Below are 26,633 nucleotides of genomic sequence, written 5' to 3' on the forward strand. Positions count from 1 at the left end.
CAGATAGATTCTATATTATCCAAGATCAGGGATCAACAGGCAACACTAAGAAAAATTAGAATGTCACCAGTTTAACACAGCTATATCTTAAAAACAGCTTGAAACTCCCATTCTCACCTTTGATATTGCAGGCCATCAATTCATAATGGGTTTATGTAAGAAACAATAGCACATGACATGGGGGGTATTTATACCAATCGTGCACTGGGATGCATTGCTTCTCAGGAAGTACTACTATTTGGTACAACAACATAATAAGCCACTGCCTGTCAGAATTAGATAAACAAGAAGCCCCGAGATTTTCTTTATATATCTTTCAGAGTGAATTAATACAGTTCAGTTTGAAGCTTTGAAAAAACAGTGTTTATATTTTGTAGTAACCATGAGGACACCTAGTTCCATTCCTAGTACTATAGTTAGCTATGTTAACTGCCATTCATTCATGATACAAGAAGTCTTGGACTAAATTTAAGTGCAGGAAGGCTGGACTTTTCCAGGACCTCCTTTGTAGTAATGATAGTGACTTTAACTCAGGAATTCTATGTCAAAAATACATTGTTTTAGCATTTACATCCTGGCAGAATTTGCTCTCACACATGTAAGACACAAACATTCAGTAATATTAGAAAATGCAGATATAAATACCTTTATGGCCTGGTTCCCCAGGTAGACCTTTAAAACCCTGATTGCCAAAAGAGCCGACTTCGCCTTTGAGTCCTTTCAGTCCTGGTTTTCCTTTCTGGCCTAACATACCTTTGAAACCTCCAATACCAGGTGAACCTTTAGCACCTTTAAAGAAACGGGGAAGAGAAATTTAAAGCCAAACCAAAACCAACTTCATCTATTTTCTAAAATGAGTAGCTGTAAGATAAAGACACTCCCCCATTCCTTATCTCTACTAATAAAACCCCTACCCTCCCAATTACCCTGCCTCACAGCTTTAATGTTCTTTCCTTCAGCCTTCACATCCATATTCTTGCTAAATTTTGTTGTTTCCTTCTCTATCAAACCTTTAAAAATCTGTTCTTTTTCTCCATTCCTACCACTAAAACCCTCTCCATGCCGTGGTCATCTCTTCCCTTAACAAATGGAGCCTGCTCACAGCTAACTGCCCTCTATCTTACGTTTCTGCCTTTGGTGTACCCAAAACAACACTGCTAAGGTCATTTTCCTCTCTGGCTATTCTGAGCACACAGTTCTTCCTCCAAAATTCCTCCAGTGGCTTCCCCTCTCCTCCTGCATCAAATTCAATCTACTCATCGTTACCTTCAAAACTTTGCACAACTCCACCCATGTTGTCTAAGCCAACACCCAATGAAGTTGATAGATACTTCCATTGCCTTTGCTATGCATTGGGTCAGACCTTTATTCTCTGCTTCCATTTCTGCCTTGGTCCCACTAATTCCACACACTTGTCTATTTCCTCTCTTTCAAATTCTCCTTTTTTTTTGCCTTCTCCTACTCTGGGGACACCCTCTATGCTTACAGCAGCCCGCTGGTCTCTGTATAACCACTACCCTCCCAATCCTTTTTTTCAAATCCCTTCTTAAAACCCATGTTTTTTGTGACGCTTTCCTATGCCAATCTCTTCAGTAGCAAAGTATCTTTGTGATTGTTTTCACTGGAGTTGTTGTCCCATGTTCAAATTTAGGCCTAAAAGCCTTGTCCCCTTAAATATGTGTAAACTTAGATTCCAAAGCCTAAAAAAGTAACATTCAGAGAGCTGTCAGAGGTTTAAGAAGCCAAGGACTTGAATAAGATGAAATTAAATGTGACAGCTATCTCATCAGCTAGTGTAAATGGTATGACGACCTAGCTCTGAATCTGTACAGCAGAGAGAACACCCCTCAGCTAGGGATCCAGCTGAAGGATAGCTGAAGCTCAGCATCAGAAGGAACAGTATGGTGTAGCTATGAAGCACATTACAATAAGCTATTTTAAATCATGTTAGAACCCAGAGACATTGTGGTTAGACAACTGGTACCAGATAAGGTATCTCAAAAGCAAGATCTTTGCGCTAAGAGGAAAGTGGCCTGAATATTCTTTGTATTCATTGACATGGTTACAGGGAAAAAATATCCCTTGAATATTCAGTTAAGTTAAAAGATTTTGGGCCAAGTTGTGTCATGAAGGCACTGGCAGTCACTGGAAATGGTGTAGTACTGCTGCAGTGCCCACAGAGGGAGCTCCATGAGGGGATGTGCCTTCCTCCCCTAGGTCCCTGGTGTGCAGGTGGTGTTCATCTGCTTTACCATCTATTTGGATGATGTAGCCTGATTCCCACTGTCTTTCTGGCCAGCACAGAAGCCTTGCCTCCTTTCTTTCCCCTTTGGGATATTTGCACTCCTGGGAGCAGTTCTGGTGTTCCTCTTAAAATCACGATTTGAGGACTTCAATAACTCAGACATAGGTTAGGGGTTTGTTACAGGAGTGGGTGGGTGAGATTCTGTGGCCTGCATTGTGCAGGAGGTCAGACTAGTTGACCATAATGGTCCCTTCTGACCTTAGGTCTATGAATCTATGAAGGATGGAACTGCTATTGTGCCTGGCTCTTGTGTAGGATGCTGTAAGGTAACTAGGGAGGCTTTGTATAGCCTACTCTGACCTTCAGACCCATACTAGCATCAGGCACAATCTGTCTCTTCAGGTTAGCGATCCTGTTGAATGAAAGTTGACTTGAAGTCCAAAGTAATGCCAGAAAGAGAGTCCTATGCAGAGTTTGACCTCCCCAATGTACACTGTGACAAAAAGTTGTTGCCACACTTTTGGGAGAACAACTTGTGTTTTGCTTCACCCTACCCCACAAGGGATGGAATTCTGTTTTGACTAGCTTTTTCTAATAAAAAAATACCTATTGTTGGCATACAAAGAACTCTTGATTGGCTAGCGAGAGCGCCAACTTTTTTATGTGAAATGAAGTGCTCTGGTAAACCTGAACATTGTCTCAATGGGACTGCTTCTGTGGATGGCATTGCTTGCTAGGTGCATACCTGCCAGCACGTGAAAGCTTTGAAATAGAGATTGTGGGGAGAAAAAAATAGAGAGAACCCTTTTAATTCCATTGAAATAAACTGGACTGGGAGTGAAGAAAAGGATTTTGGAAAGAATGAATCGTAAATAGTACCTATTTTTCAAAAGGAAAAAACAAAAAACAGGTATTGTCCCTCTCACACAGAGCTTTATCTCATAGGCTTTCTCTACCCTCAAGCTTTAACTGCCAAGTACTGCCCGAGGAGAATAGTTATGGTGTTTCTGAAATATACTGAATCAAATTCTCTGTGGGCATAACTCTATTGACTAAAGCAGAATTACACTTGCAGAGAAATTGTTTAACAGAGACACGCTCTAAGCTATTGTATCTTTCTTAATGTATCTATCATTTTAAGATCTTACCTTTTAACCCTGGAAAGCCAGGCATTCCGTCTATTCCCGGGAGACCAGGCACCCCAGGTGTTCCTTGTACTCCTTTGTTACCGAGTTCACCTTTGTCACCAGCCAGACCTTTCATGCCCACTGGACCAGGAAAACCTTGGTCACCTTGATCTCCTCTGGCACCAAGTGAACCTGTAACAATCAATTGGAATAGGAAGATTAGATGCAAGTTTTTGGACTGGAATGTCATTTTTACAAGTTGTGAGGAAAGGTGAAAGAATTCCATTTGCTCAGTGCAGATCTGCAAATTTAGGTATGAACAAAGAGCAGCTACTTACAATTAAAACTTTTTTCTTAGTAAAAATGAAAGCCTGATATTGCAGAAGAGATGAGGCCATCTCAACGTACAAACAGAATTGAAACACAGAGAGATTATGTGACTTGTAAATGTCACACACACAGAGTCTCTGTCAGAGCCAGTAATTGAACCCTGATTATCTAAGGGCTAGTCTAGTGACGTAGCCACAAGACCATCCCTCCTCAGTGAAAAAGTATAACTCTCATAGGCATACAGTTATAGGTTAACATGAGAAAAAGCAAGTCTGTGCAAGATAGAGAAGTTTACAAGAAAAATTCCTCACCAACAAATCCTGGTGAGCCAGTTCTGCCGGAAGGTCCTTGCTGTCCTGGAAGCCCTGGGAATCCATGCAATCCTGGTCGTCCTGGCAGGCCAGGCAAACCAAGAGGACCTGGGGGTCCTTGCAGTCCTTTGGGTCCTGGAAAACCTGGAGTACCATCAGCTCCTAAAATATCATACTAAATTAATTAATTCTAGGGTTCCGATATCATCTAGAGTATAGGTTTATTAGAGTTTTATTTGCGAGATAAATAAGAGAGAGATTTCTTCTCTGAAGCATTAACAATTTAACCACCACTGATTTAAATAGTTAAAAGCCATCAGGGGACCACTGACATCCACCACTGTGTCTCTTTAACTCTCCAGCCCAGGGTGCCTTTTACATGGCTTTGGTTGTGAAAAGCAGCCTCTCCAGGCTCGGCTCACACACAGCCATTAGCATGGAAAGTCACTCCCAGCAAAGTTACATGATTGCTTTCCCAGACACTCATAAAGTGCCCAATTGCTACTGAAAGTCAGTGGGAGTTGGGTGCCTAACTCCCATTTGTGCCTTTGAAAAGCTCATCACAAAATTTAAGGTGTTAGCTCTTTGTGAGGGAACCATGCCCCAGATCCTCAAAGATATTTAATCTTCTACCTTCCATTGAAATCAATTGAAGCTAAGAAGCTAACTGCCTCTGAGGAGCAGGGCCCATGCTGTCAAACTAGCATGCCTTAAACTTGATCTGAAGTGGCTGGGAGCACTAATTCCATATTCTGTTCTGTGCTTTCTGCTGAGTTTACCAGCAAGGGTTTCCACTGTGATGTGGAGACCTGGGAGCTTAGACTGTCAACTCTTTCCCCCATAGAAGTCTGAAAAGCCATGAAAGAGTGAAGACTTGTGTTCACTACTAAATTAAGACAGATTTGAACTGGTGACATAGAAGTAAAAGGCTCAATATCTCATTATTAAGGCTTATGTACTGTGTGTTAAAATTAACTCAAATTCGGCATCAGCAGCTCCTGATTATGTGGCACTCTGGAGCCGCAGACTGGAAATTCTGTCACAGCTTCAGGTAAATTCAAACCCAGAGTGTGACAGACTGTACCCCATGTTCACCACTTTTACAAGACCATGATAAATTTTGTGCAAGCTATGCCTTGTGAGGTATCCTTTGAAAACTCATAATCTGCTGAACATTATTGTTCTGGTAAAATATGTGTATCAACATAGTATGTAAAGTTGTAAGATTCTGTTGTATAACATTGCTGTAACATGCTCCAAGTTCTTCAGAGACAAAAGACACATTGACACCATGGCCAGGTATCAGCATAATCAAATGGACCATCATGAACTATCACCTGGCTAAGCAGCCATTCTTTGGCAGGAAGAAGGGTAGGGGTGAGAACTCTATATATTGGCAAAGACACAGCTGGGGGTTTCCTTGTAAACAGACTGACTGTCACCTGAAACCCAGCTGAGATAATCCTCCAAGAGGGGAGGAGAGTATAAGATTGAGAAACAGAGGTCACCGAATCACCTCTCTCCCCCCTCACCTCCACTTACAGCAGCAACAACGTTTGAAAGACAAAGGAAACATCAATGAACTTGGGGAGGGGTCCAGTCCTGGCTGAAAGATCCAGCCTGACTGCTGTAAGATTATGGTGGGAAAACCTTTTTTGCCTTTAAGTTCACTTAGTTTGTAAAGTTAGGTATTAGTTTGTGTATTATCTTTTTATTTTTTTGTAACCCAGTTCTGACTTTTATGCCTCATTACTTGTAATCACTTAAAATCTACTTTCTATAGTTAATGAACTTGTTTTATCCAGACCAGCATGTTTAGACTGAAGTGTCATCTCCACTTGAAATGACAGGGTCTGTCATTTTCCGTTGATGAAATGAGGGCCTTTCTATGAGCTTCTATTGTCCAGAAGGAGCGATCTGGGCAGTACAAGATGCACATTTCTGGGGAAAGCCTGGGACTGGGAATTTGCTGGTGTCGCCCTGTATGTAATTCATGAGTGGCTGGCCAGAGCATTCATGTAATTCAGCTGGGAGTGATTTTGCATGCTAGAGGCTGTGTGTGAGCATGACCAGGAGTGGCTGTTCTCACAGAAAAGCAGTATAAAAGGCACCCCACACTGGAGAATTGAGGGGACACAACAGTCCAGATTTTACCCTGGGGAATGTCACACAGAGATTTTAATTGAATTAAACAGGAAAAGTGAATGATGGAATCAGTGCCGTAACCCTTCTGTTATTTATTATGGGCCAGACTTTATCGCCCTTATTCCTGTTGAGTGGTACCACACTTTGCAAGTCAGCCCATTAACATCAGTGGGACAACTTGTGAAATATTGTACCCTCTCTACTTCATTAAGACTGGCAGAATCTGGCCTTTTGATATCACAATTTAGTTGATTTTACTGTGTCCTGAGTTTTCAGTATGCGGCATTGTAGAAGCTGCTGGGGGAAGCTGGAGGTTTTGGCGGCTAGGTAGGGGACACTTGTGTCTTTTGGTACCTAGGGAAGGTATGGGAGCTAGTTTAGGATTGTGGGATAAATGAATTATTTGGATGTACCGCTAACCTGATCAACAGCTCTTCTGCATACAAATAGAGCCCTTCCAATTAAAGCTTTATGAAATCTGGCTGCATTCATGCCTTTCCTTTTGCTGAAACATTACTTTATAACAACATTTACCTCTAATTCCTGGTACTCCGTGATCTCCTTGTAGGCCTTTCAATCCTGGGAATCCAGATGGTCCAAAATCTCCTGGGGTGCCTGGTGCTGCTCCTAAAACTTCACCTGCAATTCCTTTTGGTCCTATAGGCCCTGGGGCACCTGGTTTTCCTGCATTGCCTGGATTCCCCGATAGCCCTGGTAGACCTGGTGGGCCTCCATCTCCCCGGGGTCCAGTAAAACCTAAAGGCAAAATGACTATCACCATGTGGCTAACCACGACCAAAACATTGTATTAGATATTAAAAGTGTCAGATGCACCATAATAATGTCAAATATTGTATCAAATAATTTTTATTTTTGTTTAATCCCACAGACTTGTTGCTGTATGCTAATGAAGGAAAGTCTGTTTTATTGAAATGTAAAGCAATTGTAGGGTATATAAACTGTCAAATACAAACAATGGGTACATTTAGATGGGATGGGATCTGAGTTACTACAGAGAATTCTTTCCTGGATGCTGGCTGGTGAGTCTTGCCCACATGCTCAGGGTTTAAGTGATTGCCATATTTGGGGTCGGGAAGGAATTTTCCTCAAGGGCAGATTGGCAGAGGCCCTGGAGGTTTTTCGCCTTCCTCTGCAGCATGGGGCCCGGGTCACTTGCTGGGGGATTCTCTGCAGCTTGAGGTCTTCAAACCACAATTTGAGGACTTCAATAACTCAGACATAGGTTAGGGGTTTGTTATTGAAGTGGATGGGTGAGATTCTGTGGCCTGCATTGTGTAGGAGGTCAGACTAGATGATCAGAATGGTCCCTTCTGACCTTAAAGTCTATGAGTCTATGAGTCTATTTATAAAAGCACCTCATTGACCTAGGGGCTAGATTCACAAAGGAACTTAGGCACCTATCTGCCTCTTTAGGTAACTAAATCCAGCATTTAGGCACCACCGACATTCATAAAACCACACCTCAGCTGCTGCCTAACCATGTAGGTGCCTAAATCGCATGGACAGGCAAAAAACCACCTATACCCTGATGCTGCCCCACATCTAATGGGCTTCTTACAGCTTTGCTCATGCCTAAGTCCTAGCCAGATTCTCCAGTGAAGCATTCCCTGCCTACCTTGCCTGCAGGGCCTGATCCAGTATGCATGCTTAGAGCATGCCTAACCCTCTCCCAAAATAGAGCTAGGGTGATCAGGTGTGAATTTTTTTGGGCTGGCTGACAAACACATCACTCAGAATGTCCAATAGCCCAGTGGCTAGGGCACTTATCTGGGACCCACATTTGATCCTCATTCTGCCTGACTGAAGCATGGACTTGAGCCTGGGTCTCACACATCCCCATGGAGCGCCATGACCAATGGGTTATAGAGTTAATTTGTTAGTTTTTCTTTCTTGCTCTGGCCCAATTAATATTTAATTATCTGTACAAAGTGTAGCAGCTCCAACAGGAGAGACTGAGAAAGAGCTACCCAAAAATACCACCTAGCAGTGTGATTGTGGGAGATCTGCGTTCAAGTCCCTGCTCTAAATCAGGCACAGTGGGGGTTTGAAAATTGAGTGCCCTAATCACTGGCCATCAGCTATAAGAGGGTGAGGGGATGTCTCTCTCGCTGTTCTTTTCCTGAGAAAAGGCTGACCAGTACTTTTGTGGATGTGGGCCTAAGGTGCACCCCTTTCCTCTGCATTGACTAGCGTAGGCAACTCCCAGCTCAGCTTGGGGCTTCTGTGAATCCCTTTCTTAGGCACCTAACTCTCCCCATAGAATTCATGGGGAGCCTGAGTGCCTAACTAAGGGCTGTGAATTCAAGTGGGTGGCAGGGCACCTAGGAGTTTGGCATTGCAGTGCTTAAGTCCCCTTTGTGAATCTAACTAGCCCTTAGGAGCCTAAGTCCCACTGAAAGCTGTCACTTGGGCACTTTTGAAAATTTTACCCCACATCATCTTATTACAATGGGGCAATAAAAGCTATTGTAAACAAAAAAGCTGGTTTGCTAAGCAACATGGGTGGGATTTTCAACTGCACATACATGATTTAGGAGCAAAAGTGAGAATGACATTAGGATTTAAATTTCTAAAACCACATAGACATGAAGATCTCACATTAGGTCTTTTTTTCCAGTGAATGCTTGACTGAAATGGTGCAAATGACTTTTGCAGAGTACTCTGGGGAAACTCCAGTCCCCACTTTCTCCTGCCTGATTATCTTGGCTGACCATGGTCTGTCCCAGCAGCAGGGCAAGAATACTCCCCTCTAGGTTACAGGTCAAAAGAAGATCTTCAATGAGGAAATTCCAAGGAGCTTTCATGGACCTCAGCGAGGAGGACAGGAGGATCCACATCACCCCACATGACCCTCCTGTCTTGCCCTTTCACACCTATGTGTGCCATGTAGGAAAGCCCTGCAGAATTGGATTCCTAGCAACGCAGGAAGATTTCCCCCGCAGGGCTGCCACTCCCACAAATCTTGTTCCTCAGGCAGTGGAACTGAGTTGTTTTCACTGCCAGAGCCCCTTCTCACCTTCAAAGGTAGGGGCATCATTTGTTCTGAGCTGCATTTAGGTATCCCTCGCCAAAAGATGCATTATGCAGTAGTTTTGTTTTAAAACTATATTAACCATCAATCACTCAGACTCACAACAAGCTGCTCATACCAACATTCCCAAAGACACCAAAATAACTAAATAAAATTATATTTAATAAATACAAAAACAGGTGTTTGATGCATACTCAATACAATACACGTAAAAGGTGTTGTAGGTACTATACACTTGTAAACACTGTACTTCCAAATGGGGATATATTCAGCCACCTGTGGGCGGGGTGCATATTCAGCTACTGGATTGTGAACCTATGATATATATAAGTTCTTGTCCTGGTGTGTACAATGTAATTCGTGTTTCTGCTACTAAGAGTTAAATGGATGCATTCATAGGTGTCTTTTCCTCACTTATGCATTTTGTTTCAGAAGTGTAAGTATAAACATGCTCCACCTGGAGTGTGAAAATATCTCACTACTGAAGTATCATTGTTTAAAATCAGTGTTATGGTATTTTACTATTACCTTTATACCTCTGCACTAGGAGAAACTTGGAAAAGAGGAAAATTGATATTCTTTCGTAATTATGTACAAACCACATTTTCCAATGAGAGAAACTTTTGGCTTCACAAGATATCTTAGGTTGATGTTATATTATTGTCTGAATGCTGAAGGGAAGACAAATTAATATTTACACCTGGAATAGCATGCTGAGGTTCCCATGACTACAGCGAACAGATCAAAAGTACTCAAAGAATGGCTAGTGACTTCAAGATACCTCGAGGACCTGGTAATCCTTCACGACCTGGATCACCTTGTGAACCTTTTAGCCCTTGGAATCCATCCAGACCTGGTTCACCTGGAATCCCTTTAGCACCTTTTGCACCTAAATTATGCATAAAAAAGTAACAACAAATCAGATCCAAACACAGAAAGTAAATATATGCATAAATGCAGACAAATATGCTAATAAATATCATAATTATGTATCTTAAGATTTAGGGATCAACTTTTATCACATTTTGTCTTCAGTGGAATTTATGCACATGCTTTGAAATATTTTACACCCTAAATTTATCATTATGAATTGCAATTTACTTTGTTGTCTCTTCCATTGCACAGTAGTTTTTTTGCATTCATTTGCTAGCTCTGACAAAATAGGATGATGTTACTTAGATGAAGAATCACTTTACCTTATTTATTGATAAGAGATTATTATTGATAGCTAAAGGTTTTTTATTTCTAGAGTTGCTGATTTTAAAATTCAAGATTGTTTTATGATTGCTATTTGTTTTGTGGTAAGTTCCATTTTAAAAAAAGGCCAGGATTAAGGAGCACTGTCAGAACTGTGCAGCCTGAATATCATCTTCCTAGTGCCAGCACTGTGCCATCAGCCTCTCAATGTTCTGAGCAGAAAATTCACTTAAAGAAAAATACTAGAACTGCAGGTATAACTGCAAAATTTAAATGTGCCTGTTACCCAAATAGCATTGTTAACATTTAGTTTTGTTTTCCTTCCATTAATTGTTGTGCTAGATCAATGTTTCCCAAACTTGGGATGCCGCTTGTGTAGGGAAAGCCCCTGTCGGGCTGGGCTGGTTTGTTTACCTGCTGCGTCCACAGGCCCAGCCGACTGTGGCTCCCACTGGCCGCAGTTCACTGCTCCAGGCCAATGGGAGCTGCTCAAAGCAGCGCGGGCCGAGGGACGTACTGGCCGCAGATAAAAAGCCTCTCTCTATAAAGTAGGCAGCAGGTGCAGAGGGCAACAAATATCATATTTCAATAACCGATTATACTATGGTGGCTAGTTTTAACATCTAGCACCAAACAATAGTAAGGAAAATATGTTTAATTTCACAACCCAGTTTAGTTTAATCCAAGCTTTGCCAAATCTATTTCAATGGACAGTTGCAAGCGAAAGCAGGGAAGGCAGTTTGAGTATCCTTTTTTAAGAACAGTTACACGGGCCTAAGACAGGCTGTTTAATACAGTGTTAGGAATTTCATAGGAATAGAGGATTTAAGGATGTGAGACTACAAAGATGCCTCTTTTCTGGCTATACTGTGTCATTGGTGCATAGGTCACTGAACCAGTTCATTAATTGTACATGGCACACTTACAGACTAGCTGAAAAAAGGCAGGAAACCTTATAACCAAAAGACAATAATGAAAGGTGACAAAGCATAAATTAGATATTGGTAATTTGGTGAAAGCACAAATGAATTTGACTTTGTATAATACTAAGGGGGTACAAGGACAGAGTTATGGCAACAGTGGGTTGTGAAAAAGTATAAAATAAAGCAGGACATTTGCTCTTCCTAGTGTTCAATATTCAAGTTCCTTGGGGTTGAAGGAAACAATGCCACGAAGACAGCATTCATTGACACAGATCAGCAGGGTACTTTTCCTCCCTGCGTCTGGAGCCCCAGGGGATGGTAGCAAGATCTTATAGTTATTGAAAGATGCCAACTGATGAAGTCATTTATTCAAGAGATGGACACACAGATAAGGAGCTTTGTTTACAACAACAACAACAGACCAATGCCTAAAATAAAACACACATGAATCTGATGGCATGGAAGCATCTGTGTTTAGAAAGAATTGTGATTAAGAAGTAAATCTGACTTCATTCAAAATCATTGGAAAGAAGAATGAAAAGTTCACATAAAATTACAAAGGAACTGAATCATCCTAATGAGTAACAGATATACCAAGTGTGAAAACACACCCTCTCCAGCGCTGCAAATTGCGGCGCTGCAAAGCGCCAGTGTGGTCAAAGCCCCAGCGCTGGGAGCGCGGCTCCCAGCGCTGTCCGTTATTCCCCACAGGGAGGTGGAGTACGGACAGCACTGGGAGAGCTTTCTCCCAGCGCTGGGGCTTTGACTACACTTAGCGCTTCAAAGCGCTGCCGCGGCAGCGCTACCGCGGCAGCGCTTTGAAGTGCTAAGTGTAGCCACAGCCCAAGACTTCAGAGAAAATCACTTTGAACAACAGTAAAAACCACCTTCAGAAGCACTGATTACAATGCCAAAGTACCATAGTCAAATAAAGAAATGTAAATCTGAACTATTCAACATGCTGCACTAACAAGAGATAAAAATAGCAAATCCTGTTAAGAAATATGAATGAATCATTACTTAAACCATAACAACAACAATACACTTTATATTTAGTTTAAAAGGAAAATTTGACCTTAAACACTGCAGCCCAGATCTTTGGCCAGAGCTGTGGCCAAAAAATGCAAGGCACAGTTAGGGAAGGCTGCAAAGATGGACTTCAAGCTCCCCTAATACTAAAGGCTGCTTTAAGTTATGTCAGATATCAATGTTCCAGGGGGTTAATACAGTGGCTGTGGATCAGCAGGGTTTGGAAAGCCCCAGACAGCCCCTCCTGCCGCCCTTCTCCCCCTGCCCCCCCCCCCCCCCAAACACACCAACCAACCAAACCAAAGAAAAAGCACTGAGGTGATCCTCCTAGGATTGGATAGACCAGTTTTGGAAACAAAAATTGCTGAGAGTGCTGAGCAATGCAACCCCACTGCATCGGATGATCTGGGCCTATTTATTTAGAGTTCCATTGAGACTTTAGGCCCAGCCCTGTTTAAGAGGCTGTGTATAATTATATGACCCCAGGAGGAGCACTCTGAAGGCCTTGTGACAATTCCTCCACTACATCCACTTGCTCCAAGGGCTAGTAATTCATTACACTCCTTCTAGGGATTAGGATACTCCCTGTAATGTGTCCAGCCAGGCTTTAACCCCACTCTGCCTCTCTTTGCCCAGTGGCTCCTGGTGTGGGGAGTATCAAGTGGAGAGCAGCCACTGCTCTCTCCACTGCCTCAGAAGCGTCAATCCACGAGGTTCCTGCACTACTCCTCAGGGCATGAAGGGTGTAGGGGTGGGGTGGGGATGATAGCTCCTCAGTACTCTCCTATGCCCCGCATAGAACCAGGGCAAAATCCAGCCCTTAATGGTTTTATTAAACTGTGAAACGCCACTGATTTTTTTAAAGGCATCTGGTACAGTTGAAAGAAACATGGCATTGATGAGGAGGCTACATGGAGAGAAGGATGAACTGGGTGATCTAATAGAGGACTGTTCCACCTCCGATATCTATTCTACTATAGAAGGCATATATCATCTGGCATGTTTATTTTGATTTTTGCCACTCTCTTAAAAGACAACTGCTTAAAGCCCCACTGACTCCTTATACCTGGGTGTCAAATGATATTCACAAACAGTGTGGATTTGTGACTAAATGTAATGACTGTTCATAGAGAAAACCATTGTTGGTGGCTGATTTGTTACAGTATTGAAATTCATGAGTAAGAAGAGGATTAATTCGTGTGGTGCAGCCATTACATATCATACACTTTGTATCTATTTTCCTTTGTCTGTCTCACCTCACCCCTAAATTTTAACTTAAAAGTCTCCTTTATTCTCATTTCTAAAATATATTTAGTCTAAGGGCACAACTACAGTCAGGTTTAGCAAAAGCTAATTACAAATGTAGTGTGTAAGGTAAAGAAATGTTTCAAAAGTAAAGGCACAACATTACCTATAGCTCCTGGCAATCCCGGCTTTCCTGGGGATCCTTTTGGTGCTCTCACGCATTCTGCCCCTACAAATAAACATTATCAGTGGAGTTCCACATACTCATCTGCTGTATCTCTCATTGTTTTTGTGACTTACAATAACCATACTATGCTTAAATCTAGCAATTATTTCCATTAGTAAAACGATACAAATTGAAAGTTTTATTTAATCATTTTTATATAGCAATGTGCAACATAGCTCATGCTGACAATGAATTAAGAAAAGTTGTTCATTTTATTCCACTGGAACCTTTGCTGTGCTAATAGCAGTGAAGAGATCAGATGTTATTATAACACTTGCCAAATTTTCAAAATGGCAGCTCACTTTTTTCTGGAGTCAATTAAAAATTTTAAAAATTAATTCAGTTGCACGTGAAAACTAGAGTACTTGTTCCTTTAAATACCAAATTGCATGATACTTTTTACCTAAACATAGAGTACTTCTCACAAATGGTTTGCTACACTGTACTTGTGAAATCTCTTCGGAATCTAATTTCTGTTATTTGTAATTTCAGATAGTTATTACAAGCCATGTGATAATTGTTTTTTTTAATCACAATAAACTCAAGGGAGTAATGAACCAAATAGTTTTTGATCTGCAAAGATGAAACACCATTAATTTAAAAACACATGCTATGACCAAATTACTGATTAGTTGTATAGCGAAAGTGTCATTATTTGTGACCTGAATATTAAGCAGTTTACAGATGGAGCTATCTCCAAGAAATGGCAACATCAAAATTAGTCACCAGGAATCAGTAAGCACACTGTCATGCTGTAGGTGCCCCATAGATCTAAATATTAAAATGTTTCCAAGGATCTTATTTCTGTACTATACCTGACCAAACTGTCTTGATGCCTTGATCTTCAGTAACTTGGTTACAATCTACCAGGGAAGTATGAGAAAAGAGAAACAAGCAAGATAGACTCTTAGCATTTTAAACAAAATGTTAAAAATTATAAAACCCAAACTTCTCAGTTCTAACTGCAGATGTCTATTACAGCATCAGCTGATACACTGTGTCTAAATTATTGTGCACTGGATAATTCTCATAAATTAAAGAATGAAAAGGCGGCCACTCATTTTAAAATACTTGGAAACATGGTGAGCCGCATGTAATTCTAACAAAGGAGAGTTCATGTGATGAAGTAAAATATTTGTTTTTGATATACCGTGAGAAATAAGAAATGACAGACCTTCCTCTCCCTTCTCTTTACGCACAAAAAGTGCTAGCCTTGCAGTCTAGCAACGGCACCAAATAATTGAGGGGACCTCTGGTTGGGTACCAAGATCCCAGACCAGGAGTGGGTCAGAGAGCTGCAAAGGATCAATATTTATGACCTGATGAGGAGCAGAGGGCAGGTTCAAGCTTCTCTCTTATCTCAGGTCAATGAATGGAGTAGGTTTGATTGGGACCGACCCGAGGAAAGACAGCCACAATGCATGAAATGTATAAGTAATATGTTCTTTCCCCTCACTCAGAAAAGTTAAGGTTTTACTAGCTAATAGTGCCAAATTTGTAAATTTTATTTAAATATCTGAAAGGAAACTATTGAAGTATTTCTGTTAGATTGTTGACCAAATAATATAACAAACCCCTTCTTATTCATACACTATCCTATACTGCCTTGTCAGTGAGTAGATTTACATGATGTTTTGCATATGACTCAGTACTGGTCCCTAATGACTTTAACATAAGAGACATGTGATCACACATACCTAATTGGGCAGGAGCACCTGGAGGACCTGGGGGACCTTGAAGCCCTGGATTTCCATATGTTCCAATGTCACCTGGAGGGCCACGGTATCCTTTCGGGCCAGGTAAGCCTGCACCTGGCAGACCAATATCTCCCAGAAAGCCCTTTTCACCTTGTAGTCCTGGATAACCAGGGTCACCTGGTGAACCTCTTACACCATCACCCTATGGGAAAACAGATTAAATATACAGAGATGGGCACTTTGACTTTGCATAAGAATAAACCTCACCCAAACAATTAAACATTTTTTCTTATTATTAGTAATTGGTAGATGGTCAGTTTCCATGTATCATGGCCATTTACAAGGGTGACATCAGCAAAAAATCTTTAACATAATAAGGTAACATGTTAACTTAGATGTGTGACATTGCACTCCATATGCTTTATGGAAGTATGCTTATGAATATGAAATATGCTTTACGCTAAATACTCCTTGTATGGTGTCATTAGAAAGCTTGTAATCTACTAAATGTGTTCATCCTATTTGTTTACATGTATTATTTCTATATCTGGAGTTAGGAGAATAAGATAGAAACTTGTATCACTGTTGTAAACATATTAAGTGGAGGCCATAAAGGGTGCTCCAGAAACAATCAGTTGTAAATGGCCTTAGTTACTTGAAAGCCTTCCTGTGTATGTGTGGGCCAGCCCATGGGGAATGGAGACTAGGGGTCTTACAGTGACATGTGACCATGTCACCTGATAATGAAATCCATCTTAAATCTGGTACTTTTCCATTCAGAAGATGGGGTGGGGACCGAGAGAGACAAGAGATTCCTGCCTTGTGCCAAAACTATAAAAGGGGATGGAGCAGGACAAAGGAGGAGGCCAGTCATGAGAAAACCCCTGCTTGACACCTGAGATGTGTGTACCAGAGGAAAGGACTGTATTAGGGGAAAGGACTGGGTCCAGACTAGGAAGGAGTCTAGTCTGTGAAAGAAGCTCTTTTGGAACATCTGAGGGTGAGATATTACCTGTATTCAATTTCTTAATGTATTAGGCTTAGACCTGCATGCTTTTGCTGTATTTTGCTTGGTGACTTACGTTGTTCTGTCTGTTATTACTTGAAACCACTTAAATCCTACTTTTTATACTTAATAAAATCACTTTTGTTTATTAATAAACCCAGAAAAAGTGATTAATACCTAGGGGAGCAAACAGCTGTGCATCTCTATCAGTGGTATAGAGGGCAAACAATTTATGAATTTACCCTATATAAACTTTATACAGAGTAAAATGGATTTATTTGGGGTTTGGATCCCATTGGGAGCTGGGTGCGGGAGACAGATAACCTACTGAACTGTTTTCAGTTAAGTCTGCAGCTTTGGGGGTGTGGCCCAAACCCTGGGTCTGTGTTGCAGCAGACTAGCGTGTCTGGCTCAACAAGACAGGGTTCTGGAAGTCCAAAGCTGGCAGGGAAAATGGGCTCAGAGGTAATTTCAGCACATCAGGTGACAGTCCCAAGGGGGTCTCTGTGACCAAACCCATCCCAAGATGTATAACCAGGGATGGTACCAACGAAACAAACATCCATTGACAGAACATTCCACTAGAGAGGGCTAAGGCCAGTGAATGCACATCATTTGGGCTATGTGAACCAGTCAAACACCACCTGTGGCTGTAAAGCTGAATGTGACTTTTGGGGAGTCTGTGGGTTCGATCAGAGAGCTGCTTACTCTGCTGAGAAATGCGTGGCAGGCCAGGTAGCATTGTGTAAGTTGATCAGAGTGCGAGCAACATCGTTTCACATCTCCCCAAGCAATCAAGTTAGGAGAAATGGGAGAGAGGAGAAACAGCATGATCCCTTTCTTAAAGAAGACAGAACGACTAGGGCAGAAAAGGCAGGACAGTGTAGAAAGTATCAAATGGAGTTGTAGAGAAAGAATAATTAGCTGTGGAGAGGAATCATTACAATTAGAAATGGGTCAGGTCTGGTGTTTAAACCCAGATTAGATTTAGGCTGGGGCTCATGTTACAACAGTTCTGAAATCTTGAGAGCTTTCATATAATTTTGTTACAAAATGACAGCTATTAATCGGCTGTTCTAATGACATTTCTGCCATCTTGAGCCAAAATCTGAGAATAACGGTTCTTTCAAGATTGGTGTCACAATGAACCAGAAAATAGGTCCTTTTCAGATTTAGATTTGACTGATGACAACAATCATTGGCATTCAGATTTGATGCTGTGGGTCTGGCCCATTTCTAGTTATGATGTCTGAGCTCAGTGCTGTGTCAATATGTGATGACTTTATGTTTTCAGGATGCATCACCCTAGTGCAAGCATAATATGCACTGTCAGGCAGCTGATCTGCGATTAATTTTTGCCTCTCCATAGCTTCATTTGATGACCATGTAGCTCTTAAGAGATATTCAGTGTGAAAGAATTTCATGTAAGTTTAAAAGGAGGGAAAACCAATAATAAATCATTGATGGAGCAAACTGAACTGTCAGGGATATGAACTGGTATTAATTTGCTTAAATAAAATGGGAAAAGAATGGAAAATAATTAATATAACATCTCAATCTGATACGTGAATGCATCAGCAACCAGTGAAGATAGGATAATAATTTATGATGTAGGTATGGAGGACAGCTCAGTTATGAGATGCTGAACTAAAGAAGTCTGTAATTAAATATGGTAGGCAAATATCGGATATAGCTGTTACTTACTGGAAGGCCAGGAAACCCTGGTAAGCCATCTATGCCATCTTTTCCTTGAAACCCATCTTCACCTTTAATGCCAGATAGTCCAGGATCTCCTGGGTCTCCTTTGGTACCTAAAGAAGTGTTCTCAATGTGAAATTACTCCTGCATTGGACAAAAGGCTTACATATAATTTGCAAATTGCAAGGGAAGTAGATTGCTTGTTTTACCTTTTGTTGTAACATATCTAGGATCTCCTTTCTCCCCTTTTGGCCCAGGAAATCCGACTGCACCAGGAAATCCCTGTTGATATCCATTTTAAATAAAGTTAATCAGAACTTTATTTAGGAAACAAATGGAAAAGTGATAGTTAAAAGTAAACCTGTGTGCCAAGTGACCCTCTGTTGTTCTTCAAAAAGCTCCTCAAAACTTAATTCTTTCACATCGCTTTCTGTTAATGATTTTCTCTCCGGTGTTCCCATTCTTGTGCTTGATCCTTAATCAGTGTGTTGTCTCTCTACTTTAGATAGTAAACTCCTTGGAACAAGGAACTTGTCCTCTTATATATCTGTAAGATGCCATGAACTCCTGCTGGTGCAGGAAGGTGTAATGTACATGTGCCTGGCCTCATAACCCCAGGGAGGCTTCATCGAGAAGGACGGTAGGTAGAAATACCACTATCTACACTATATGCAGGATTCTGAGGGGTAATGGCAGCTTTACAATTGCCAGGGACTCCAATGGAGGGGCAAAGTCTACTGATGGAATACGCCAAATTACTTATAGTTATAGTGGGAAATAAGGTAAATTCTGCAACCAATTCCCGGAGTAGGAAAACAAAACTCAGAATTTATTTTTATTTATTTCTGGGGATTTTTCTTCTGCTCAGCATCATACTATGTGAGGGCCTCACAACACCTGTGTGATGTAGAGAAGTATTATCTTCCACATTTAACAGGTGAGGAGACTGAGACATAAGGAGGTTAAATGACTTGCCTTAGGTCACACAGAAAATCTGTGGCAGAACTAAGAATAAAACTCAGATCTCCTGATTCCTGGTCCTTTGTCCTGAATACAAAACCATAGTAGCCTAGGATTAATGTAGGGTGCAAAGTGCATCTGTCACAAATAACAGGTTCTTTATTCAGGCAGCTACTTAGAGTTATTTAAGAAGATGAAACTGGTGAAGCACACCCAGAAACTTTATCAGCTTTCATTAATACAGACAAATGTACTTGAAATAATAGGAAAAATCATTATACATAAGTATAAGAATGAGAAGTACAGTAAAGCGGTTCCTGTATTGCATGGTACCCTTTTGCACCCCTAGTTCTGTCTTTTTGTGTAGTTCTCCTTCAGTATGAAATGAAGCCAAGTTGTTCTTGGCTCCAAAGTACACATGGAAACTATTTCTCTGTTGCTGAATACGTGAAACATACAGATTCACATTTCCATAAAGTCTTGTGTAGACCAAATCTATGATATATAGAAGCTGATTTCTCAACTAATATTCACAAGCTGCATTTAAATGTATGGTCAGCAAAGTGATATCTTAGGGCCTGTCTACACAAACACTTAGTTCATGGCAAGCTCTCGTCTAAATCTACCCCACGCTACCCTAGACATTCCGTAGTGCGCTTAGATCTACCCCACTTTCAAATGGGAATAGGTCAAAGTGCACTACGGAACTTTAGACCATGGCAGCAGGGTTCATATGGATACTTAATGTGTGGAAGGTTAGTGCAGGGTAGATTTAGACCCTAGCTTTCCATGAACTAAGCATTTGTATAGACAAGCGCTTAGATACCAGTGTAGAGATGTGTATTTCAGATGTTCTTTTTTAAAGGCAAAGGAAGCCCTTGAATCTAATGTGAGGCCAAATTCTGTCTTCAGTTAAATGGTTGTAAATTTGGAGTAACTGCACTATATTAGTGAAGTGATTTTAGCTTTTCTATTTTTTGCTTTGAAACATTGTATACAGTGTATTTTAGTGTTAGGTGCCTGCCCAAAGTTTTACAGCTAATATTTCTCTTTCTTTCATGCTCAATATCTTCAGTCACTTTAGATCAAATTCAGTTTTCACTTATATTTATGCTGATCGGGACTAATTCTAATGAAATCAGTGTCATTCAATATAATTGACTGAATATGTCCAATGAATTACGGAGTTACTCCTGACTTTGCTGCAACTGAAAGTAAAGTCTGGACCAAAGTTATTGAAGATCTTCAGTTATAAAAGAGAAATATTACTTGTAAAACTTTGGGCAAACTCCTACAACTGGTTGAAAACATTTTAGTCAAAAACATGTTTTGAGGGGTGGAAATTTCCTTAAAGAAAATTTTTGAAGACTCAAAAAATCAATTTTGTTATGTTTTGTTTAGGACAACCAATAGCCAAGCCAAATTTTGGTTTTCAGTTGTTGTAAAACAAAAAAAAGTTTTGGCTGGGTTTTAGTTTTCCATCAAAGGCCTGACAAATTTCATTAAAAATTAGATACAAATGAAAAATTATCATTTTATTTGAATTTTTTTGTTAAAATAAACTACGTTTTTAACCAGCTCTACAAAAAATCCATTGCTAAAACAAGAGTCTCAGTCTCATTGAGGATCCAGTTCACAAAGCCCAATTCTAATTTTATGTAGAACGCTGTAATCCAGAAGTGGTTATTAAAACAGATATGCAACAGAGGTGTAAAATGCATTTTACTGGGAGCAGGATCAGGTTTGTTAGGTATGGTATGAAAACTTCCAGAGTGAAGAACAACAAAGCTAGTTTGATGAGAATCACTGGTATAACAGATACAATATATTCCCTTTGAGTGAGAAAAAGAGATCTTGAAGGCATTGTGGATAGTTCTCTGAAAACATCGACTCAATATCCAGTGGCAGGAAAAAAAGCTAACAGAATGTTGGGAATTATTAAGAAAGGGATAGATAATACGAGAAAAAATATCATATTGCTTCTATATAAATTCATGGTGTGCCCACATCTTGAATGCTGCATGCAGATGTGGTTGCCCCATCTCAAAAAAGATAAGTTGGAATGGAAAAGATTCAGAAAAGGGCAAAAAAATTATTAGGGTTACAGACAGCTTCATTATGAAGAGAGATTAATGATTGGGACTTTTCAGCATGGAAAAGAGATGACTAAGTAGGGATATACTAGTGGTCTATAACATCATGATTGATGTGAAGAAAGTAAATAAGGAAGTTTTGTTTACTCCTTCTCATAACACAGAACTAGGGGTCACCAAATGCAATGAATAGACAGCAGGTTTAAAACAAACAAAAGGAAGTATTTCTTCACACAACACACAGTCAACTTGTGGAACTCTTTGACAGAGGATATTGTGAAGGCCAAGACTATAACAGGGTTCAAAAAAGAACTAGATAAATTCATGGAGGATAGGTCCATCAATGGCTATGAGCCAGGATGGGCAGGGATGGTGTCCCTAGCTCTGTTTGCCAGAATCTGGGAATGTAAGACAGGGGATGGATCACCTGATGATTACCTGTTCTGTTCATTCCCTCTGGGGCACCTGGCATTGGCTGCAGTCAGAACACAGGATACTCGGTTAGATGCACCTTTGGTCTGACCCAGTATGGCCGTTCTTATGTTATATTCTTAAACAATTGTTGGTAAGGTAGTTATTTTATCAACAGCACAAAATTATTGATTTGTGGCTTTTAAGAAAACATACTATAGAAAGCCTATAGCTCAGTGGTTTGAGCATTGGCCTACTAAACCCAGGGTTGTGAGCTCAATCCTTGAGTGGGCCATTTGGGGATTTAGTTGGGGATTGGTCCTGCTTTGAGCAGGGGGTTGGACTAGATGACCTCCTGAGGTCCCTTCCAACCCTGATATTCTATTTCAAAATCATAAATAAGATCCTCAAAATTCAGTAGCTAGACACATGTATTTTGTTAGAAATAACATTAAAACCCACCCCTACTGGCATTAGCATCATCTTGTCAGCTAGCAATGGCTATATTAGAGCTGGTTGAAAAAAATGCTTTGAAACATTTTTTGATGAACAATGATTTGATTTGCCAAAAAATCCATTTTCATGAAAAAGTTGGGTTTTCATCAATATTTAAAGCAAAAATATGATGAATATTGAAGAAAAGTTGCAGTGAAAACAAGCAATTTTTTTTCCTGACAAGCTCTAGTATGTCTCTGAAAAAAATGGATTAAAGAAATAAATAACTTACTTTTGCACCAGAGAAGCCTGGAAGACCATGCTGACCTTGATCTCCATCATCTCCTTTCCGTCCAGGCTGTCCAGTTGGACCTGGAAAACCTGGTGGACCGGGTGGACCAGCAGGACCCCGTCTGGCTTCCTCACTTTCAATACATTTACAGTCCCCTGTTTCACCTGCAGAAATGTGGGAGGGAGGAAAACATAGAAGCTCATTGAAAACAAACATTTGGAAGAATTTATTATGAGAAATCTTAGGCGAGATAATTTTAATACATTGGGGTTCATGGCCCTGTTCAAGTCAGTGTCAAAACTCCAATTTACGTTAGTGGGACCAGAATTGATCCTTAATGAAGACACAAGTATATAAAAGAAGTGCTTTATGGGGAAAAGAAATAGCCCCATGAGATATTTTTCTTATTGTGTTAGCACTAGGTCAAATTCTGCAGTCCTACTTCAGATCATGCTGAGGCAAAACTCACACTGAGCACAATGAACGTTTTGGATGAATAAGGACCTCCGGATTTGGCCCACTATTTGTACTGTCTTACCTTTCAATCCTTTTTGTCCTCGGAACCCAGGGAAACCTCGGCTGCCCGCCTCACCTGGATCCCCCTGGCGTCCCTTCAGTCCAAAAGGATAGCCTATGTGGTTAATGAATTTGAAATACAGCATTAATGTCTTGTATATTTACCCTTCCTGCCCTCCTTCCCATTCTTTATCCTGTTTTGAGCACCACTGCATCTGACTCTTCGCTCTCCCTGCATGTTCCTGTCATCTACCATCCACCCAACTCCTCCCCATCAGCCTTTCTTTCTGATTTTTAATCCTGGCTCTCTGTCATCACAATGTCCCCCCTCCTCCTTGGTGACTTCAGCTCCAATGTTGGTGACTCATCCCACCCCTTAGCCTCCCATCTCCTCACCCTCACCTTCTCATTTGATATGAAGCCCTGGTTCAACTCTCACACTCACCAAAAGTGCCATTTACTTGACATGGTCTTTTCCAAGCACTGCTCGCTAACCTCTCTATGGCTCAACTGCCCTGTTCTGACCATCACTGGTCTCTCTCGATACTGCCCATTTCCCTCCCACCCCACCGTGCCTGGCCACCTGGTTCTTATATGACTTCCAGACTATCAATGTCAATGACTTTTCCTCTGCTCTGTCTTCCATTGATATGGTTGATTTTCTCAATTTTTTCCACTCTTTCTCTCTTTTACCACTCTCTCTCAGTGTCTGCCTTGTCCACCCCCAGCCTAGGCTCACCCCTAACACCCACTTCCTCTGCTCCTGCTCTTTTGCTGCAGTGTGTCTCTGGCAGAAATCCTGAGACCAGGTTGACTTCTTCTACTGCACGTTTGTTCTTTCCTCCTTCAGTTCTGCCATTTTCCTAGCAAAGCAGCTCTACTTCTCAAACCTAACTGAGTCCTGCACCTGCAGTGCCAGCCATCTTTTCACCACCTTGGACTTCCTCCTCAGTCCCATCCCTTCTCCCACCCTCACATCCCTCTCTACCCTGGGTCTCACAGACTTTTTCAAAGAGCAAATTGACAAAATATGCCATGACCTTCCCCTTCCCCTCTGCTCACCTTCCCTTCCTCTCCTACCCTCTTTCCTCCTCTCCCTGTCACAGATACAGAAGTTTCTCAACTGCTCACCTCTAACTCCTCCAATTCCCCCAGAACCACATCCCATCTCCTTATTGCCTTTGCTCCCATTCTTGTCCCCTCCGTTTCCCTTCTCCTTAACCTCTCACTCTCCTCTGGCTCTTTTCCCGCACAATACAAGGGTGCTTTAGTCTCTCTCACCTTAACAAAACCCCACCCTAGACCCACTTGCCTCTTCAACTATCACCCAGTTCCCCTCTCCCTTTTGTCTCTAAGCTCATAGAACAGGGGTGGGCAAACTACAGCCCGCGAGCTGTTTTAAGCTGGCCAGCGAGCTCCCACTGGGGCGTGGGGTTGGAGGCTGTATCATGCGGCTCCTGGAAGCCGCGGAATGGCCCCTGATCTGGCACCTAAGCGCTCCAATGGGAGCTGCCGGAGCGATGCCTACAGATGGGGCAGCGTGCAGAACCACCTGGCCACACCTCCACGTAGGAGCCAGAGAAGGGACATGCCACTCTTCTAGGAGCCACTTGAGGTAAGTGCCACTCGGAGCCTGCACCCCTGAGCCTCTCCCCACGCCCCAACCCCCATCCCAGCCCTGATCCCACTCCCACTCTCCAAACCCCTTGATCCCAGCCTGGAGCACTCTCCTGCACCCCAAACCTCTCATCCACAGCCCCACCCCAGAGTCCACACTTCCAGCCAAAACCTGCCCCAGCCCTGAGCCCCCTTCTGCCCTCCAACCCCCTCGGTCCCAGCCCAGAGCACCCTCTTACACCCCAAACTCCTCATCCCCAGAGCCTGCACCCCCAACCAGAACCCTCACACCCTCCTGCACCCCAACCCCAATTTTGTGAGCATTCATGGCCTGTCATACAATTTCTGTTCCCCAATGTGGCCCTCAGGCCAAAAAGTTTGCCTACCCCTGTCATAGAACATAACTTTACAATTGCTGTCTGGAATTCATCTCCTCCTATTCCATCTTAGACCCTCTCCAGTTGGGTTTCTGCCTCTTGCACTGCACTGAAACTGCTCTCACCAAAGTCTCTAAAGACCTCTTCCTAGCCAGATACTCTATTCTCATCATCCTTTACCTGTCAGCTACCTTTGACACCATCAGCCATACTTTTCTTGAAATCTGTCCTTCCTCAGGTCTCATGACACAGTCCTCTCCTGGTTCACTTCCTACCTCTCTAACTGCTCCTTCAGCGTGTCCTTTGGAGAATCCTCCTTATTCTCCCTCCACAGAGTTCCCTCCCTTGCCCAGGGACAAGACGTAGAAGAGGAGAGGGCCATCATGCACAAACACAAATTCAATCATCATCTTTATGCTGATGACTCTCATGTGCCTCTCCACTGCAGATCAGTCTTTTTCTTTCCAAACTAAAAAGTATCGGCCTGTCTATGCGACATTGCCACTGGGATGTCCATCTGTCAGCTTAAACTCAGCCTAAACACAGCCCTTGCTTGTATCCATTCAAAACATGATAATTTTGCTAGCTCATTGCTTTGTATCCTTTAAGGGCTCCCCCTTCCCCATCACATCAAATGTAAAACTAACCCTCACACTTGGGGTGTGCTCCCTGTAAGCAACCACAAAGCCACCTCATTGTCCTCCTTCAGATTCTTTGCCTAACAGTGGTTATGCAGCTGTTGTATTGGGGCCCCTGCCTATCACGGTGATCAGTATTATCTCACTGGTTCCGTGTACTGCCCCGGCTGTCTGTATCTACCTGGTTTTTCTCATCTTATGCTTAGACTGTAAGCTCTTCGGGGCAGGGACAGCCTTTTTGTTCTGTATTTGTACAGCACCTAGCACAATAGGTTCTGAGGCTCACAGGTGCTACCGCAATTTCCGTTAGTAAATAACTGCAGTATTATTGACATGTATTGGCTGTACCACATTTGACATAATATAGTACATCTAAAACATTTCTAAATACTTAAAATTTACAATTGCACGGCATACTAATGACAGCCTATTTACAATGAGTATACTGCATGGGTTTACTCTGTAAATTCAGTCAATGCATAAGCCTATGTCCCCAGCTGTGCCAGAGTTTTGCTCGGTTCAGTGGAAAGGTGACTTTAAGCTATCTGGTTCACAATCCTTTACACCCTCCCCAACTTAATCTTTGGGATTGCCATGATCTGTTTCAAACCATGGTATAACTTGGAGCAGCTTCAACATTGCTCCAGATTTCACTGGCTGGCTGAGAGGACATCACACTCTGGCCCTACCAGCATTCCAGACCCTCCTCCTATTTTGGAGGTGCAGATGCTTTGATGAAGTAGCTATTCCATATTAGGGGAACACTCAGCAGACTACTTAGGACGGTTTTATAGTACCTATGTGAAATGGTCTACTGTATCACAAGCCAAGATCTAGTCCACAATCCTTTCATCAGTGAAAGTTAAAAAAAAAATTTAAAGCCATGTTTTTATGTACATGTCCTGCTGGATTATTTTCTTTTAGCCATGGAGAGATACCAAAACATCTAGCAGTATTAGCATGGTTATCTTTCAACATGACTGATCATTAGATACTGCTCATTAAGCAGAGACATAGTGGGATTGGACAGAATTGAAATCTGCTGTCTTAGACCATTCTTCTC

The 26,633-nt window shown here is 41.7% G+C and overlaps 1 protein-coding gene across 1 annotated transcript in view; it reads right to left on the reverse strand.

The window, feature by feature from the left end:
• The window catches only part of COL4A2 (collagen type IV alpha 2 chain), a 227,819-nt gene that overhangs the window by 31,703 nt on the left and 169,483 nt on the right, over window positions 1-26,633 (reverse strand). The window contains exons 21-32 of the mRNA XM_045007949.1: window positions 22,961-23,053; window positions 22,423-22,586; window positions 18,441-18,513; window positions 18,238-18,344; window positions 15,528-15,729; window positions 14,646-14,693; window positions 13,771-13,833; window positions 9,992-10,099; window positions 6,693-6,914; window positions 4,014-4,175; window positions 3,394-3,564; window positions 646-789 (exon numbers count right to left, since the gene is read on the reverse strand). Coding sequence (XP_044863884.1) covers window positions 646-789; window positions 3,394-3,564; window positions 4,014-4,175; window positions 6,693-6,914; window positions 9,992-10,099; window positions 13,771-13,833; window positions 14,646-14,693; window positions 15,528-15,729; window positions 18,238-18,344; window positions 18,441-18,513; window positions 22,423-22,586; window positions 22,961-23,053 — 1,557 coding nt within the window. The remainder of the gene's footprint in view (window positions 1-645; window positions 790-3,393; window positions 3,565-4,013; window positions 4,176-6,692; window positions 6,915-9,991; window positions 10,100-13,770; window positions 13,834-14,645; window positions 14,694-15,527; window positions 15,730-18,237; window positions 18,345-18,440; window positions 18,514-22,422; window positions 22,587-22,960; window positions 23,054-26,633) is intronic.

This window comes from Mauremys mutica, chromosome 1 (assembly GCF_020497125.1).
Source record: "Mauremys mutica isolate MM-2020 ecotype Southern chromosome 1, ASM2049712v1, whole genome shotgun sequence".
Classification (NCBI taxonomy): Eukaryota; Metazoa; Chordata; order Testudines; family Geoemydidae; genus Mauremys; species Mauremys mutica.